Source organism: Phoca vitulina, unplaced genomic scaffold (assembly GCF_004348235.1).
Source record: "Phoca vitulina isolate PV1807 unplaced genomic scaffold, GSC_HSeal_1.0 scaffold13, whole genome shotgun sequence".
Classification (NCBI taxonomy): domain Eukaryota; kingdom Metazoa; phylum Chordata; class Mammalia; order Carnivora; family Phocidae; genus Phoca; species Phoca vitulina.
In genome coordinates this window covers 35097988-35116136 of record NW_022589716.1, presented here as the reverse complement: position 1 = coordinate 35116136, position 18149 = coordinate 35097988, and the positions used below count along the sequence as shown (strand labels likewise).

The following is an 18149-nucleotide window of genomic DNA, read 5'->3' as shown; positions in this document are numbered from 1 at the left end:
CACACACACACACACACACACACACACACACACACACACACACGAATGGCAACCCCAGCTACCTGTTTGAAGGCCTGCAGGACCTCCTGCCTCTGACTGAAGTGCCGGAAGAGGAGCTGCAGGGCCCCCGACACCAGGGGCGGGTAGTCGTGCATCGTCAAATGCAGCAAGACTCGGAGGAAGGTTCTGCCGCCGTGGTCGTCCAAGTCCAGGGGGGTGTTCTCCTCACTAAAGGAGTGCATGGTAGGGGAAAAGCCAGATGAGCCACAGACGCCCTTCTCGCATGCACTTGGACCCAGACACACCCACCAGTCAGTTCTAACCCCATAGTCAACCTTGGGGGACTTGAGTATTAATAAGCTCCTGTAACAACACAATCTTGTTTTAACTTCAACTCCATTGTAAGGTGAGGGCACAATGAAGATCTCACCACTGTCCAATTTTAAACCAAAGTCCCTATCTTCCCACAGTGACAGGACCTGGCTTTTTTTATCCAGATTCCTGACTGACTCCTCGATTTGAGTGTTCTTCTGCTGGGTCTCATCTATGGGTGGAGAACTGCACACAGTTGTGTTTCTCCTCAATTAGGAGTTTATTTTTTTATGTAAGGTGCTGTAATTCAGGGCCTAGCAAAGTACCTGTGGTAAAGGACCTGTTGCGTATACTTCCACTTTACAGCTAACTGATGACTTAGTCTATACCAGGTCCCCTGACCACGCACGTGGATGTGGCAGTGTCAAGGTGCCATAAAAGTGGCCCAGTGATTACTCCCATGCTCTGTACTTCTCATGTCACAGACCGGTAGCAAGCAGTCTGCAGACCCCACTTTGAGGCGTGTTGACACAAACCATGACCACGCAGTGTGCTTCAAACTGAGGTTCATTAGCAAGCTGTCAGGGGTCATCGCAGTATCTATTATAACTGTGTGTCATTTATATAATTAAAAAATTAATAAGCATGTCCTTGATCAGAGAGCAGATCACTGCATAACTGAGCACTGCCACCCCATTGTTGTGTCAGTGGCTATATTGTGTTTACAATCAAATGAATGCCAAATGGCGAGACCTTCATGTTTGCAGGTTAGCAAGAAAGGCAGAGAGGATTTCACAGGAAAATACTCCATTCATGCTATGTGCTCCAAAAAGATGTGAAGACAGTGTCACTGCTGTTCAATACTAGAAAATGATGGGAAAGTTGAGATACCACAAGAGCACATGGGAGTGTCATCATGTTGAACTCAACATACTTTGTGTTTCAGAAAAACATCTTTCATCATAGTAAATAATACTGCTAATTCAAATTTCACAGGTTTTACTGTTAGACTGCTAACACTGGTGGCCCCCGCAACAAAAGAGACTTTCCTGGTATAGACATCCTTATGTAGGCCCCTCCCACACTGACACTGGGCTCAGCCATGTGATTTGCTTTGATCAACAGGATATTAGCAACACGATACAAGAAGAGGCTCAGTTAGTGTTGTACATTGTTGGCCTATCCTGTCAGGATCTTTGCACTTAGAGCCAGTCACCATGCTAAAAAGAAGCCTAAGATAGTTACATGTAGAGAGAGAGAGAGGGAGGGAGAAAGAGAGGTCCCAGCCTTGCAGATATTCCTACCAAGGAGCCAGAAATGTGAGTATAAAACCTTGGATGTACCAGGCCCAATCACCAGCCCCAAGAGACTGAACAGTGATCAGCAGATGAGCCATCCATCTTAGCCCCAGTCAACCCACTTAATTCTGAGAGGCAATAAAAGGATTATTTTTTAATCCACTAAGTATCTGGAGTAGTTTGTTACACAGCAATAAATAACTGAACCAAGTATGCGTATGAAAAGAACTATGCGGGGGACGCCTGGGTGGCTCAGTTGGTTAAGCGTCTGCCTTCGGCTCAGGTCAGATCCCAGGGTCCTGGCATTGAGCTCTGCGTCAGGCTCCCTGCTCAGTGGGAGTCTGCTTCTCCCTCTCCCTCTGCCCCTCCCCCTGGCTCATGCTCTCTCTCTCAAATAAATAAAATCTTTTAAAAAAGGACTATGTGCATAGGGTATTTATATGAGCTTGTGGCTATTCGAGTCTTGTAGGTATTTGAGTCTCATAATAATGTTTTAAGTCAACATTGAGTAATCTAATCTTTTAAAAAGGGGATCATACATTTGTCTAATGTTAGGGACAACGTGTGTTTCTATTGTTGCATGGTCTCAAAAGAGCTCAGGGACAAAAATGTCAGTCCACCAGCAGCAGAAACACATGATCTTGCTAACCTCACTTTGTTTTCAATCCCCTCTTTCTTCCAACCCTATTTTGCACCATTAAAAAAAAATCTTTTAATATGTGTATTTGGGGAAACCTACTTACATTCCTTCTATCCCAGGCAGGAAATACATAAACACACACACACACACTGCCAACTAATATCATTCTGACCTAAGCACTAAGGGTTACAAAGAGAGCCATAAAATAACCTAAACCCAAAGACTAATTGTTTCCTAGAAAAATGAAGGGAAAGCCTTTTAGAGCTACACAAAAGGAGGCTTCCCAATCTCAGAACCACCTACAAAACCAAACACTGAAAATATACTTTCCTTCCTCCAAAGATGCCTTCTGCTTGCTCTTCAATGTGTTCAAAGTCAAGAGTACCTGAAAAGTTAGAGAACATAGCTTCAGATGTAGAAAGGTCTAAAAAAACGGGCTATTGGTGAACTTTCCCAAAAACAGCCTTGCCCCGCCCCTACATTAACTTCAAGTCTTCTAGAATCTTATCTTGTAAAACTGTGGAGCCAGGTCAACCCAGATCACACTGTCCAGTGGCTCTGGTGTGCACTGTTCCACATTTCTGCCAGTTTTCTACCGACTCACGAACCCCTTAGTAGAGCAGAGTGATGACCTCATGCCAAGGAAGCTCAGGCCTTGATAGGTGGAATTATGTCTATCACCACCACTTTTCCCTGTACACTTCATCACTATTTCTTGGGCAGGGAAAAACTTCCATCATGAGTAAAAGTTGCTGGTGGACAATACATTTTCTTAGAGGGTTTTGTTTGTTTTTTTGGCATTTCATGTAACCACAACACTACCTGTCTTATGACTAAGGCACTCCAAGATGCCAGGAAACAAGACCTAACCCAGAAGAGATCACAACTCTTTCAATTATTCTTTTGTTCAAAAAGGATAACTCCCAGGATTTCGTTCTCAATTACAATAATCCTCAAAGTATTCATATTTTACCCTTTCTGTAGAATGTACTGTTGGAATCCCCAGCTTTTATTAGACCCACACCCCATTCTATGGCTGAAATCCCATTGCGGAATCACTAACCTGGTACATTACTTGGCCCCTCTTGGCTGCTATTTCCGGAGGATGTTTCTGAAGTCTGGGAATTGCTTTCATCAAACTCTCGCTTAAATATACACAGGAGGCAGGAGATCCTATAATCCAACCTCACATTCAAAATAAACTAAAGATTCAAGTGGAAATGGAAACAGATTGGTTACATTAGCATACCACCTGTAACACTTTGCCAAGCCACTGCACTCTGGCTGGGCCTGGTATCTGTTGCATCAATTACCTTAAGCACTAAGTGAGCCAAATATTTGGCTTAGAATTCAACAATTACTTTAACAACAGACTTCCATGGGGTATATCAAGCCTGTCCACAGCACCTTAGCTTCTAGTGCAAACTTCAACATCCAGACAATTAATTTAATAATTGGAACAATAAATCACTCACTCCCTCCTCCATCCTCTATAAAATATTACTTCAGCAAGTAGTAAATGCCAATTCTGGGCCTTGAGAAGGGTGAAGTTGGCTGCTTTAATTTAAAAGAATTAACAGAGAAAAATATGTTTTTCCTACTAGAAATTAGCTTGGTCCATATTTTTCATTTGAGATGGTTTCCTTTGATTTATATACCAACACTTGGGTTCCCTCTTCATTCACTTCCTAGATTCTTTTGCCCTCTGCTCTGAAGCAAGGTTACCTTTTCCCTGATTGTTGCTAGAGCCAAAAAAAAAAAAAAAAAAATCAACCACAATCCCGTTATTTGAGGACCTTAGTGACATTCTCCCTTTCATTCTCTCCTCGTCTCTGCCTTGCCCTCTTGGTGACCTTACCCAGTCCCAGTACAGTCACCTCTCCCAGACTGAGACACTACCTTGGCTTGCCTTCTGAGCTCTTGGTCATTGTTTCCTACTGACTACTGGACATCCCATTTGGGGTCTTCCCAGAGTCTCAAATCTAATCAGAGACGAAGTCCTACTGGTGGTTCCACTTCCACCACTTCTCCTGGATTTCTCCCGACTATCACTTACCCCTGCTCACATCCTCCTTATCTCCTGCCTTGCCATCACCAGATCCAGCTCCCAAAGGTGTTTATTCTTACATTAGTCCCCTGTATAAAAATCCTCAAAGGCTCACTAGAGAATAAAGTCCTAACACTTGAGGCACTCAGAGCTCTCTAGAACCTGGCCTGGTCCTCCCTTCCAACCTCATTTCTGACAACCTCCGTTCCACACACTCTAGGTCTCTAAGGGGAACTTAGAGGGGGAGGTGCTACGGTCCCGTGTGATGTCATGCCCTCATTCAACCTGCTCCAAGTTCAAGGGGACTTGAGAATGTCCCCTTGTTTCTGTACTATAAATCCTGTCCATGCTTAAAAGTGCAGATGAAATCTTACCTCCTCTGTAAAAACCTTCTCTGGTGCTTACTAAATGGATCACATGACCCACTCCCAGGAGAACACTTTTCTCAGAGTTTCATTTCCTTATTTTCCTATTAGACTGTAAGTCTCTTGTGGATATAGTCTCTGTCCAAATCATCTGTGCATTCCTCCTAGTGCCCAGCAAAGTGCCTTGCATATGGTGGGGGCTCGTAAGTATTTGCTGAAACAATGACTCCATAGACCAATTGTTCTAAGATAAGGACAGCGAGAGGACCTGAAGGTGTGATCAAGGTTTACGCTGCATCACTGCTGATACACAGTCATGACACTAATGTACTTGGCCACAGCCTAAGAAGTCCTTCTCAACTTTTGGTCAGGCAAAAATTCAATGAGATTTCTTCTGCCGTCATTTTCTATGGCCTTAACTATTTGAGGACTCTCATTAATGCTTTCTAACTATTGATAAAATGTGATTTCAGATTCAAAATACAAATTCTTAAATCTATAAACACTGATAATCACCTACTACATGTTCTGGGGTTGGCATTAGGCAGCATGGGATAAAAGAGAAAAGTGGTAACGGTGTTCTTTTCATTAAGGAGCAAATGATTTTGTTGATGAATAAAAATGACCTACACGAGCAGAAAGGGGAAAACACAGGAGGGTTCTCATACCTAAGACCAATCCCTCTCTCCAGCAGACTGGTTCCCATACCTCCTTTTGCCCACGCAAGGTCTTCAATCCTACAATTATCTTCTCTCTCCTATGTCAACAACTTGTCCCTCTCTAGCTGACTATTCCATTCCGCATACAAACTTGCTATAAACTCCCAACTTAAAAAAAATACTACAACAAAAACTTCCTGTGACCAACAATCACCCTTCAGGCACCTCTCCATTTCTCTGTGCATTTTATAGCAAATCCACTCAAAAGAGTTGTTTGCACTTACTCCCTGATTCATCTTCTCCTGTTCCCTCTCGAACCCAACCTATTCCAAAACTTCAGGGTCTTCTCACTGCTGTTCCCTCTGCCTCAGAGACTTTTCCTAGATATCCACATGCTAGCTTCCTCACTTCATTTGGGTCTCTGATCACGTCGCCTTACTAGAGAAGCCCTGTCTGACAACCCCATCAAAAACAGTATCCCTGATCCCCACCCCCGGTGGCCTCCAAACCATCCTGACCCTCCTTTAGATTTTAGCATCTTTAGCACTTACCACTATCTGATACAGTATACCTGTTTAATATGCCTATGACTCCTACCAAAATGCAGGCTCTTTAGAATCGGGAATTTAATCTATGCTGTTCAGTGCTGGATCTCCGATGCTTAAAAGTACTTGGCACAGAATCAGTTTCAATAAATATTTGTTGAATAAATGAATGAAAAAGGAAGGGAGGGAGGGAGGCAGGTGTTGCCAAGTTAATGGAGCCTTAAACTAGTTATGAACGATAAGCAAGGAATCCAGCTTTATGTAGAAGCCTAACTAAGTGAATTAGCTTGGGTGAAGACATAGAGGGCAAGGATTATGAAAAGCTAAGGTAACTACAGGAAATTCTGTCATGGCTGGAGGGACAAGGGCACATCGGGGAGGGGTATGAGATGACAGTAGAAGGATGAATACAGCTGGTTCATAAATAGCACTTAACAATGAGCTAAGAATTTATCTCCATTCTCTCCCCAGAAGGTCTAGGGCTTTATAAAAGCAGGGACACAAACCAGATGGTAGCCCTGTGAGCACACTCCTCTCCGCCTCTGACTGACGGTTACCTGGAGTATTTCGATGATCTTCAACTTGGTGTCCATGACCATGATGTCCTCCTTCTCTGGCTCTGCCTGCTTCACGTTGCCTTCAGGGGCGGCAGCCATGGGAGTCATGGGTAAAAAGCCTCCTCCCCGGAGCACCACCTGGGTCATCAGCTCTCCAACCCCGTGGATGGACCGCATTACATTACTCCCTAGGAAGGGCCAGGACAGACCTCAGTCATGACAACATTTCGGGAGACTGCTTTCAGGTGCCTGGCAGGGGGCACAGGCTTGAGCATATTATTTAACAAGTCCCTGTTCCGACACATTCTCAGGACCCTAGGAACCAGAAAAGGTTAATACCCATCAAAAATTTGGGGATTCAGGAGTAGCGGAAAATACATGGGCTTTGAAATCCCCAAAGGGGCATTTTTGTGTATTAATTCACCTGCCAAATTTTACTGGTCATCTAGCACATGCTTGTTGCTTTGCACAAAATTAGGGGTACAGGAGTTAACAAGGCACAAATTGAGTGCTGCTACTAACACTGATTTTGAGTACACTGGATTACCTCTGAAGCTCAGCTTCTCCATCTCTAAAATGAGAATAAAAGAGCTCAATCAGAGGATGAGATGGTGAAAAATATGTGAAATAACAGCACAAGACCTGACAGATAGAGGGAGGTAAGGAGATGTACTCTTTCTCTTCTAGCTGTAGAGACAAGTTCAACAATTATCCAGAACATGAGTACCTAGTACGTGCCCACTCTGACCCTAAAACAGAGGAAAACAATACACATACAAAGGCAAATTTTCCTATTCACAGATTGGAAATACAAGTTTGGATTTTATTTCATCATATGCTAATATCATCATTAAATGCCTCACAACACATCAAATATGAGGGTAGGATATGTGTTCTTCAGAGATAAGCATTCAATTTGTTAGATAACTTTCAAATGGTTTGGCAAAATAGACACATAGACTCATATATAAATCTAAAGGAAATCGAGCAAAATGTGAATAATCAAGGACCCAAAGTTGTGGATCTATAGGTGTCTGCTGTGCTATTCTTTCAGCTTTGCTTTTTGTTTGAAAATGTCCATAATGGGGGCGCCTGGGTGGCTCAGTCGGTTAAGCATCTACCTTCGGCTCAGGTCATAATCCTGGGATCAAGCCCCGCATGGGGTTCCTTGCTCAGCAGGGAGTCTGCTTCTCTCCTGCTTGCTACTTGCCGCGCCGTACCAGCCCCCCCCCCGCCCCCCCTTCTGTGTGCTCTCTCTCTGCTCTCATTATCTCAAATAAATAAATAGAATTTAAAAATTAAAAAAAGGAAATATCCATAATGAAAAGTTCAGAAGAAAAGGACAAAGAGAGGACAGGACCTCAGAGGGAAACACATGACAAGAGTAGTAAGGGGAGAGCCTGGGAGGACGTGTCCCAAGCATGTGGGTGCCAGCAAATTCCACTCCTCTACTTTGCTGCAACATTCTTACCTTTATTCTCTTCTCCTTTTGCCATCTTGCTAATGGGGAAGATGGTTGTCACGTGCACGCAGTCCAGTATGGCCAGGAGGATTTTGGTTAATCGAAGAAGGTCAGAGAAGTTGTAGAAACCGAAGTATATGAGATTCCTAGCTAAATTTACAACCTGTTATATTAAAACAAAAGAGAGAGAGAGATGGTATTTCATAAACTATACCCTTCAGTTTTATGTTGACTAGCTGATAAATGACTAATTCTGACCCTCGTTATGGTAAGAGAAGGCATATACTTTGCTGGCCATTTCTGATCAAATTTCATTTTGTTTCATAGGAGAAAAAAATAAGAAACAAAAAACTGCAAAGCTACTGACCTATTTCAATAACTAGCTAATCAACAACTGACCTAATCATGTGTCTGTGCAGCTTCCCAAAGGTATTACAGGGCCAGCCACCTTATAGCCAAAGAGAACACAGGTAACGATATTGCAATTCTCAGAAATAGAACTCCTCACAAGGAAAGGTGGTCTCAAAGAGAAACATTTTAACTCAAAGGTAACAAGGATTTATGTACCTCAAATGATTAATCTGTAACAGTCCCAAACACAGTCTGTTTCTTTCCTGCCATTTTTAAGATAATGTACAGAATATACCTAATATTCTATCGTTTTACATGATACAATTCACCCTGGGTGGTACTTCTAAGAGCTTAACTACCATTAAGCCAAGTGACTGGTAACAGTTCTATTTTATTCTGGAACAAAATTAAGCTGAATTCCTTTTTATTACAAAACTAGAGTCTCATGATAGAAATCACCACATGCTAAAATATTTTCTATTTACCCGATAGAAGAACGACCAATGAAAAGCAGATAAAAGATCATTTCATCATGAATTACCTCAAAGGTAAGCTTATTTTTCTCCTTATCAGAGAAAGGAAACCTCTGACAAACCACATCTCTTAAATACTCCTCCACAAATTCCATGGTCTGTGCAAACCTCTCCTTAATTTCATCTTTGGAAGTTCCACTACTATCATAGCTAAAAGAAAAGGAGAAAGAAAAGGAAATCAAATTCCAAGATCTTTGCACTTCGGCCTTCCCCAGCTGCTCCGGCCGCAAAGCCAAGAATCCCTCCCCAACACCTCGTATCCCACCTTCTGTCCTCACTTTATTTTTTCCTCCTTAGCACCTATCACCAAGATATGGAATCATTTATCTTGTTTGTATCTCTTTTCCCCACTAGTGTAGAGATAGTGTTCTGGTTGGTTCACGATACCTTACTTAGGGCTGACACAAAGTAGAGACACATATTTGTTGAATTAAAAAAAGGGACAAGATATAAAAAATATAATCATGCCATCTTTTGCATTCTTCCAAAAAAAAGTAGTATTTGCCACACACTTTTTAATTTTAAGCTTAATGAAAAAAAAAAAAAGACTTCACCTTGCTTCTATGATTTAATTAGACCTAACCTGACCATAAGTGGTTTTTCTACCATGACACCAAACATTATGAGGTTTTAAAACAACATGAGGTCTTGGCAGGGAGAAGGAGCCAGGCTCACTCATCAATGGCGATCTCCGAGGGAATCTCAGACCACAGGCGGGCGTATTTCACGGGAGTGACTTGTTCCTGGGGATCTCGGTCCACGTGCATATGAAGCATGAGACGGCAGAAGGACGCCCTTAGGTCATAGGGCAGGTTCTCATCAGACATGCAGCGGAGAATGAGATCGACATCCAGCTGGCCTGATATTTCATTGATGGCCAGGTACTGGCGGTCTAGACACATCCTAGCAAAAAGGTTCAACTGATACCTGGAGAAAGGTAAAGTTATAGGAAGAAATCAGAATTCATTGAGGATGAATGGAAACACATCAGGACAGTCCAGATAGACCCAACTTTCATAGAAGTGACATTTGGTCACCTGAACTTAGACTGACACGCTTAAATGGCTTCTGTACCAGGCCAATAAAAGAACAGTTCAAGCTACACCACTAGTCATACGTGTCCACCCTGTTGAGTTGGGAGTAATTACGCGACTACTTGATTCCATTTTGCCCTTGTTTATTTTATGAAATAAATGGGGGAAAATGTTACATCTAAAATGGTTGTCTATTTCTTCAGCTGTTTTTTTATACAGTATAAAGACCATGTAGGAAATGTTAAAGGTATCTCCCATGTTGAGTCTAATCAGAAATTTTATAATACTCTTAGGATCTTATCTCATATAAGCCTACACTTTGACTTCTACATGAAAAACATGGTGTGCAAAGTAGGGGACTCATCCAAATGTCTTATGCTTTCTTCCTCAACCAACTACATGTGATCTTTGTCACCCTCCATACTGGACCAGGGAAGCATGATTTCTCATTCACCCTCAGGAGAAGACATATCAAACATTAAAAGACTAAACAACTTCTCATGTGAAATAAGCCAGCCACTAGCTTCCAAAGTGGCAAATATTGGCTTCTGAATCTAAAATCCTATTTGTTATCAATAACCATGAGTTGAAAATATTCTCAATCTCACCAGATACCAGTGAATGCAGATTAAAACATGATTCTATTTCATGCTTATAAAATTAACAAAGATTAAAAAGCATCAGAATATTCAGAACTAGCAAAGACCAGGAGAAACAAAGTTCTCATTTACAACTGGTGGGAGTGTGCTCCAAAATATCCAATCTAGGATTGCTGAGTAAAGTTTAAAAATATGTATCCTTGCCAATTCAACAATTCCACTCTTGATATGAAATGGAAACTCTCATTCATAGGCACACTTTTGAATAAGGATGTTCCCTGACATGAAAAGCTAAACTGTGGCATACAATGGAATATCAAAGAGCAATGAAAACGTGGCATCATAAAATGGATTACTGCTCAGCTGTCAAAATTAGGCCGATCAACCTCCATTACCACGAACACATTACAGAAGCAACACAGAATCAATCAGGCAGCCTTCAGAATGGAACAGTACAGCACCATTTACATACATTTCTAGTATCAGGGAAAATACTCCGTATTTGTTATGAATGCACACTAATGTAGTAAAATTCGAACACACCAAGACGTAGAAGGGTACGCACCACAGGCACAAATGGGAGGGAGGACAAAGGAACGCAGGAGGTAACAGGGCGCCGTAACCGCGAAGTTTTACTTATTAAAAAATGCCATGAGCACTTCGCCATCTTCCCTTCTCTTATCTTTGCAAGGTTTTTATCGGCTCTCCCCCCCTCCCCTTTTCTTCTCCATTGCCTTCCCTGAGGTGGCAGGGCCAGCAGGTTTTAAAACTGGGACCAGGGAGACCTTGGGGCTGAAGGAGGTAACCAGCAGAGGTGGACAGTGAGCAAACAGGTATACACCAGGGCAAAGGCCAGCCAGGTTTCTCTGTTGCAGGATGGAGTTACGCACATGGAAAGGTGAAGGCTGCAATAACCCCATGGGTGTTGGAATGGAAGTACTGATATGGACTCACGATTTCATTATATATTTGTACAGACAGATATAGAAATAGAAACATGGGTGCGTGTATATAAATATGCATATATGTGTGAATACACACACTCATTTCCTAGCTCTGTCTGCAAAAGTTCTAGGAGGTTGGCACTGTTGTCTCTATTTTGCAGATTAAAGAACTGGGGCGTGCAGAGGTATGTAATCTGACCAAAGTCAAAAACCTCATATGTAGAAGGTCAGGATTTGAACCCAAGCAGTCTGAGCATACAGTCTGACTCCTAACTACTACAACATGCATAAACTTCCTGTAAGGGGAAACGGTAACTAGGGGCTATGCAAGCACACCTCTTCTGTCGACCTGGCCACATCTGGAAATCAATTTTAGATACTTACTTAGTCCCGTAAGTATCAATGAAACCTTACACTCCCAACTCCTAAAATACACAGCATTTGCTAGACAGGTGACAACTCGTGGTTCCTTGGAGCCATCGGACAAACAAGCAATAAATTCTCCCTCAATTCTTTTCAGGGCACCCCAAACCGAGCCCAGAGGGACTCCCTGTCACCTGTAGTAGCTGAGAACGTCTCGGTCTTCCTTTTGTCCTTCTTTAGCATCCTGCGCCAGTTCCCTGACGCTCTTGCTGCGAATCTCCTTGCTGCTATCCCTCCAGAAGAGCCACACCTCTTCTTCATCTTCTCCTGCCTCCAGAGCATTCTCTCCAGTAGAAACACCCTCAAATTCAAAACGAGAAAGAACCAACCTGGACAGTAAGAGGAAGAGGGAAAACTCATTATGTTGAAATACTTGCTCATGCTGGAATCTAGCTTCACTTTCAGCATGAAGATAAAATGAAAACCATTCCTTCCCTCAATGGCAGGATCACAAAGAGCCAAACATTAACTTCTTCATATACTTTATCCCAGTGGTTCTCAAGCAGGGTGACTTTGTCTGCCCTGCCCCCTCTCAAGGAGACATCTGGCAATATCGGTGGACATTTTCACATTTCTGTTTGTCCCAACGGAGTGGGAGGGGTATAATGGGCACCTACTGGGTAGAGGCCCAGGATGCTGCTAAATGCACAGGACAGTACCCCATGACAATTATTCAGGCCCAAATGTCAAAATGCTCAAGTTGCATTAGTCCAAGCCCCAAATTGTTATGCATGAGAAACAAACAAAAAAAAATCACTAGCTCAGGGTCTAATTGAGTTTGGGGTTTTGTTTTGATTTGTTTTTTCAACATTGGCCCTATTACTGGCACTGTACTTACCAGGAAACGGTTCCTTTGCTAAAAATGAATCACTACTATTACCAAAGTTTCTATGTACCACTAAACACTTTTTGAACAGTGATAACTTAAAAAGCTCTGCCCTACAGCATCTTAATATCACCATTGAATTAGCACCTTCAAATTTTAAAACTGATTATCATACTTAAAGAACTTTAAGCTCTTAAAATGAAACTAAGTGTGTGCAAATGCTCTCTGGTGAATATATATCAGTTTTCAACCAGTGTGCAAAGTAAGTGCAGAGCAAACTTCATTTCGCTATCAAGGACCTTTGCCTCAGACAGATCCCATGCCAGCCCATCCGACTTCAGACCAAGTCTGAAGAAATCAAAGGGTTAAGTTCTATTAGTCAGGAGTGCAGGCATCCACTGGGCCACACATTCTCTACCTAAATCCCTTTCTCACCTGTATCTTAAATCCCAAGACCCCCACTCACTTGGTCTCAATCAGGATGTCGGCATTGGTTGGATTCAGCACAGCTTTACATATCAGTTCCTGGGTCACTGGGATCGATTTGTTCATGGACACACAGAGGTCGGAGAGATAATCTAAGAATCTGCCGAGAGAGAGAGAGCAAACAAGACATTTTCTGTAACCAGAGCAGAGGTTTGGCTCTTGGAGCCCAACTCTCTGCAAGTGGACAGATCCAACAGAGCATGCACCAAAGAAATCAGAGACAGTTTAGGTTTTGGTGCCAGTGTCCACGGCACCACCAGGAACCCAGTCGCTGTAAGAGAGGAAAGAAAGAAAGAAGCAAACGAGGAAAGATGACAGTGGCTGGGGCAGACGAGGAAGTGATGAGGCAAAAATGCACAAAACAGGGGTGCCTGGGTGGCTCAGTCATTAAGCGTCTGCCTTCAGCTCAGGTCATGATCCCAGGGTCCTGGGATTGAGCCCCGCATCGGGCTCCCTGCTCTGCGGGAAGCCTGCTTCTCCCTCTCCCACTCCCCCTGCTTGTGTTCCCTCTCTCGCTGTGAAATAAATAAATAAAATCTTTAAAAAAAATGCACAAAACAAGATAAGGAAGAAGCTCACGTAAGGGAGCCCTCACGTATGGAGGGGAAGCAGAGAGGCGAGGAAAGGCCCTGAGGCCTGAGTGCCCCAGCTGGAATCCCTGCTCTGATTCTCATTAATTATGTTCCCATAAGCAGTGTGACCTGGGGAGGCTTCTGGACCTCGCTGTGCTTCACTCTTCTCATCTACAGCAGAGGGTAATGTATAACCTCAGAGAACTGTCCTGAGGATTAAATGAGATAATTCATGGCGAGTGCTGACTTAGTTCACTCCCAGGTATGTGAGAATGCTCCACAAACTTTACTTACCTCTGTGGGTGGGAGGAGTCATTTTACAACAACACTATCAGCTCTCCAGTGTGATCATTCACGATAACTATATTATAAACTATTTCCCACTTCTAAAATGTTGTGGATCCCTTTCTTTTTTAAAGATTTTATTTATTTACTTGAGAGAAAGAGAGAGCAAGAGAGAGAGTACAAGCAGGGGGAGGGGCAGAAGGAGAGGGGAAGCAGACTCCCCGCTGAGCAGGAAGCCTGACATGGGGCTCAATCCCAGGACCCTGGGATCATGACCAAAGCCGAAGGAAGATGCTTAACCCACTGCGCCACTCAGGTGCCCTGATGTTGTGGGTCTTAATCAGGAGAAGAGGGAAGACAGTAAGAAGACAGGGAGATCCATGTAAATGAGAAAAAACAGAATTCTAACATAAAATAAAAACACTCAAGTAACAACTAAGTTTGCAAAAGACTCTTACTGATGATATTTGGGGGAGATGTTCTAACTGATAATCAGGGGTTGCTAAACAGTGACTGAGTGGCCAAAACTGTCATTTACTGTGCATCTACTAAGTATCAGGCACTTCCCATGCATTTATTCTCATTCAATTTTCATAACCATCCATTTAGCATAGAAGGAAATTAAAGCTCAAGGGGAAAGCGAAGGTCACCTAGCTGGTAAATATTAGAGCTAGGATTCCACTACGGGTCTATTCCAATACCATGTTCTTTCCACTACTCATCCAAGAGCCTCTCAAGGCCGGCCTAAAAGAAATCTGTCACTGGCAGCCCTCAAAAAGGAAACCTAGCCAAAAGCACCATGACTAGCTGAGTGCCTGCATCTTCAGTGCCCAGACAGCTTCCGCCGATCAGGCCCACTTCCACCTCACCTGGGCTCCCTGTTCTTTCGCACCAGACTGACAAACGTGTCAATCTCAGCAGCGGTGATGTGTTTTTCCAGGAGTTTTCGGTTATTGTGAAGTAGGGCGGTGATCGTGTCTTCGGCCAACACATCATAGCCAATCTGCTTCTGCATGAAGCCAAACTGCTTGGCTATGTACTCCTTTTAAGGAAGAAAAGAGAGGTCAGCAGAAACAACAAAAGATATTAAGGTTAACCCAAAACTAAGGGAAGTAGCAACAGTCCCTGATGAAAATTATTGCTCATAAGGGAAATCCTAGTGGAGCATCTTTCCACAACTCTCTAATCTAGGACAGCAGCTGCAAACTCCCCCACATCCTTCATTCTACTAAACCCGCCACACAAATGTAATTAAGCAAATTATCCTGCATGTACAGATGGGCATTTTATTAAGTGCACAGGATAAATATTAATGTGGTGACTTATTTTTCTAAAAGGTCAAAGGCGGTTTTTCAGCTCTGATTTTATTGCTAATTCAAGAGATTTAACTGTGCGTTACTGCTCTGTACTGCTGAATAAACACACTTAAGCCTACCTAGGTATTTAGAACAATATTACCCCATTCTGTTTTCTTTATCTGGGGTGAAAATACATTTTTATAGTCAATGGGTAGCAGGAGCAAGTAGGAATACCTAAGCCAGGCAATCAGATTCACAGAACATATGAAAACACCTCTGGCTTCTCTCTTTGGGGATCAGACATGACATTCCATAAAAATATATGAGAACTCAGGGAAGCCTCTTGCAGATATTTGTTTGTTTCTATTCAAGGATATAGCCCTTCCCAAGACAGACTATTTGTGTCCTGAAAGTTCTGAAAGCCCTTTAAACTTGGCTTAATTTTTTTTAATTAACTCCAAAATCCTAAAAACTACTCAGGGTGTCCACAGAGGACCCTGGCCACTTTTCAGCCCATGTTCAATAAGGACGCATGTTTGGGAATTCACCAGCCTTCAGGGACATACTACTGTCAAGCAGCATAGAATCTATAGATAAAAAGCAAAGACAGTCCATGTAGCAGCAGTGAGAGGGACTGGGTGTTTTCATGTACAAGCAAAATGTGCTGGCACGCACCAGAGGCTCTGGGGCATCCTCATCTGAAGATGGCAGAGAGGAAGAGAATAAAATCTCTTTGGCACTATTGGAGTATGGTGTTAACGCACTGCAGGTGGATTTAAAGCCACTGGACCACCCAAAGACCACCTGTCCACACTAATGAACGCAGCATCATAGGTATAGGACACTCTCAATTTCAACAGTAGTAAAGGCCAAGTCAAAAGCTTAGCAATACACGCTAACAAGGTTCTATCTGATACTTTAGAGCATTGCCTCAGCTTAACACTACCTTCATGACAAAACTTTAATTACAGGGGGAAGTTTAAATTTAAAGGCCAGATGTTGTGGCAGTCGAAAGTTTACAAACAAAAGCCTTTCGTAACACAATGCAGAGACTGGGAGTCAGGGTTATCAAAAGTGTCATCTGTGCACCTACAGTACTTCATGTCACAAAGTGCAGGGCTCCTCAGGCTCAGTCCTACTGACTTTAGGGCTGGATAACTGTTTGTTGTCCCGGGGATGTCCTGTGCATTCCTGGACATTCCTTCTACCCACTAGATGCCAGCAGCACCTCCAAGTGGTGACACTCATAAGGGTCTCCCGACATTGCCAAGTATTTCCTGGGGGACAAAATTAGTCCCAGCTGAGAACTACTAAATCTGGCAACACAGTTCACAGGTTTCCTTAAAAATCTCAAACTGATGGGAACCACCAGAGAGGTTAGAACCTTTATTTTATGGGGAGAGGACAATATAGACAGTGCCATGACATACACAAGGACTTGGAATGTCATAAAACATGAGCCAAAACCAAAATAAAGAGAAAGTTACCAGCAGACATGGAGGATATGGAAGGGAGCAGGAAGAAAAGATTCTGCTCTACCTTTAATATAAACACATGCAATCACTTCCCTAAACCTTAAGGCAAGGTGCCATAAAAAACACTAGAAATGTCAAAAAAAAAAAAAAAAAATCTCACTGAAAGGTGGCTGCAGAAGGGGACTTCTCAGGTATTTTTCTTAGGGACTCTGTCTTTTTCTCAGGCTTGCAAAAATGTATTTCCTTTCTAAGCGCAAACTTAATAAACCATTCTCTAGCAATTAAGTAACGACAGATATAAGACTTAAAACTCATGAGGCAAGTATATGAGCTTCGATCAATCCCGAATCCCAACCTGGTTTTTCCTGTAGTCTTGCTGGGAGTGTCTCAGGACCCTGTAGCAGAGCCGGCAGATATGTCTGAAAGGGGCATGCCGCTGGTCCCCAAGCTCCTCCAGCCGCAGCATGGGGCCATCGCCACAGTCCGTGAATGGGGCTTGTAACAACTTGAAGATCTGATTGTGAGAAAGAAGAACAGGCACTGCCATCATTTAGAGTGTTAATGGCTAGCCCTGTGTCCCAAACTAATATAAGCTCACAGGTGGCAGGCCTGCACCGGCAACTCTCTCTAGATCGACATCAGTAACCTGAATATTATATGCAGTCCATCAACTGGGACTAGCTATTCACTGAAATCAGGCCACCTGGACCTAATTGGTCCTCAAACACTTGCAAGTATGGTGTGAAGGGCAACAGTGAAGAGTACAGACTCTGGAATCAGCAGATTCTAGGTTGAAATCACACTCCTGCATTATTCCCTAGCGGTATAAAGCACAGTCGAGGTAACTTCTGGTTTTCTCCTCAGTAAAATGGAAAGAATACCACCCAGCTCCCGAGGGGATCCTAAGGATAAAAGGGAATAATAACTGTCAGTTGCATAAATATAGTGCTCAATGAAGGCTTCTGCCATGGAATCCGACCATTCTGGCCCCTCAAGGAATTACTATGGTGGAAAATGAGCATTGGCATGGAGCCTGAGATCTAATCTGGGAGTCATCTCATGAAACAGCTGGACATGATTTATTCTTGGACGGGAAATCCTTGCTGAAACATGATGGAGTGTTAATAAATTTTGTCTATCATCAACTGACAGGAGAAAAGATTCTCAAATCCCAAGTTCCTATGGAGAACTGTAAGACTAATAACTAATATGTTTTTCTTTGGGGTTTAGTGGCCAGGAATTTCTAAGCCAAGCATATAGCCAATGTATAGCTTTCCAGAACTATATGGTATGCATTTCTGTGCACTTCATCTACCCTTGTCACCTACCCCCCTATAATTTGTCTTTACACCAGTTTATTTAAATTTATGCCAATAATAAAAAAATTAAAAAAATAAATAAATAAATAAATAAATAAATTTATGCCAAATAATACCAT

At 42.7% G+C, this 18149-nt stretch overlaps 1 protein-coding gene across 3 annotated transcripts in view; it reads right to left on the bottom strand.

The window, feature by feature from the left end:
- ITPR1 (inositol 1,4,5-trisphosphate receptor type 1) overlaps positions 1–18149 on the bottom strand; it is a 324688-nt gene that overhangs the window by 151877 nt on the left and 154662 nt on the right. For all 3 annotated transcript variants that reach the window (XM_032411831.1, XM_032411829.1, XM_032411830.1), the window contains exons 17-27: positions 17067–17225; positions 14808–14980; positions 13062–13181; positions 11904–12098; positions 9445–9696; positions 8778–8919; positions 7895–8048; positions 6424–6611; positions 3314–3452; positions 2581–2635; positions 63–228 (exon numbers count right to left, since the gene is read on the bottom strand). In XM_032411831.1, coding sequence (XP_032267722.1) covers positions 63–228; positions 2581–2635; positions 3314–3452; positions 6424–6611; positions 7895–8048; positions 8778–8919; positions 9445–9696; positions 11904–12098; positions 13062–13181; positions 14808–14980; positions 17067–17225 — 1743 coding nt within the window. The remainder of the gene's footprint in view (positions 1–62; positions 229–2580; positions 2636–3313; positions 3453–6423; positions 6612–7894; positions 8049–8777; positions 8920–9444; positions 9697–11903; positions 12099–13061; positions 13182–14807; positions 14981–17066; positions 17226–18149) is intronic.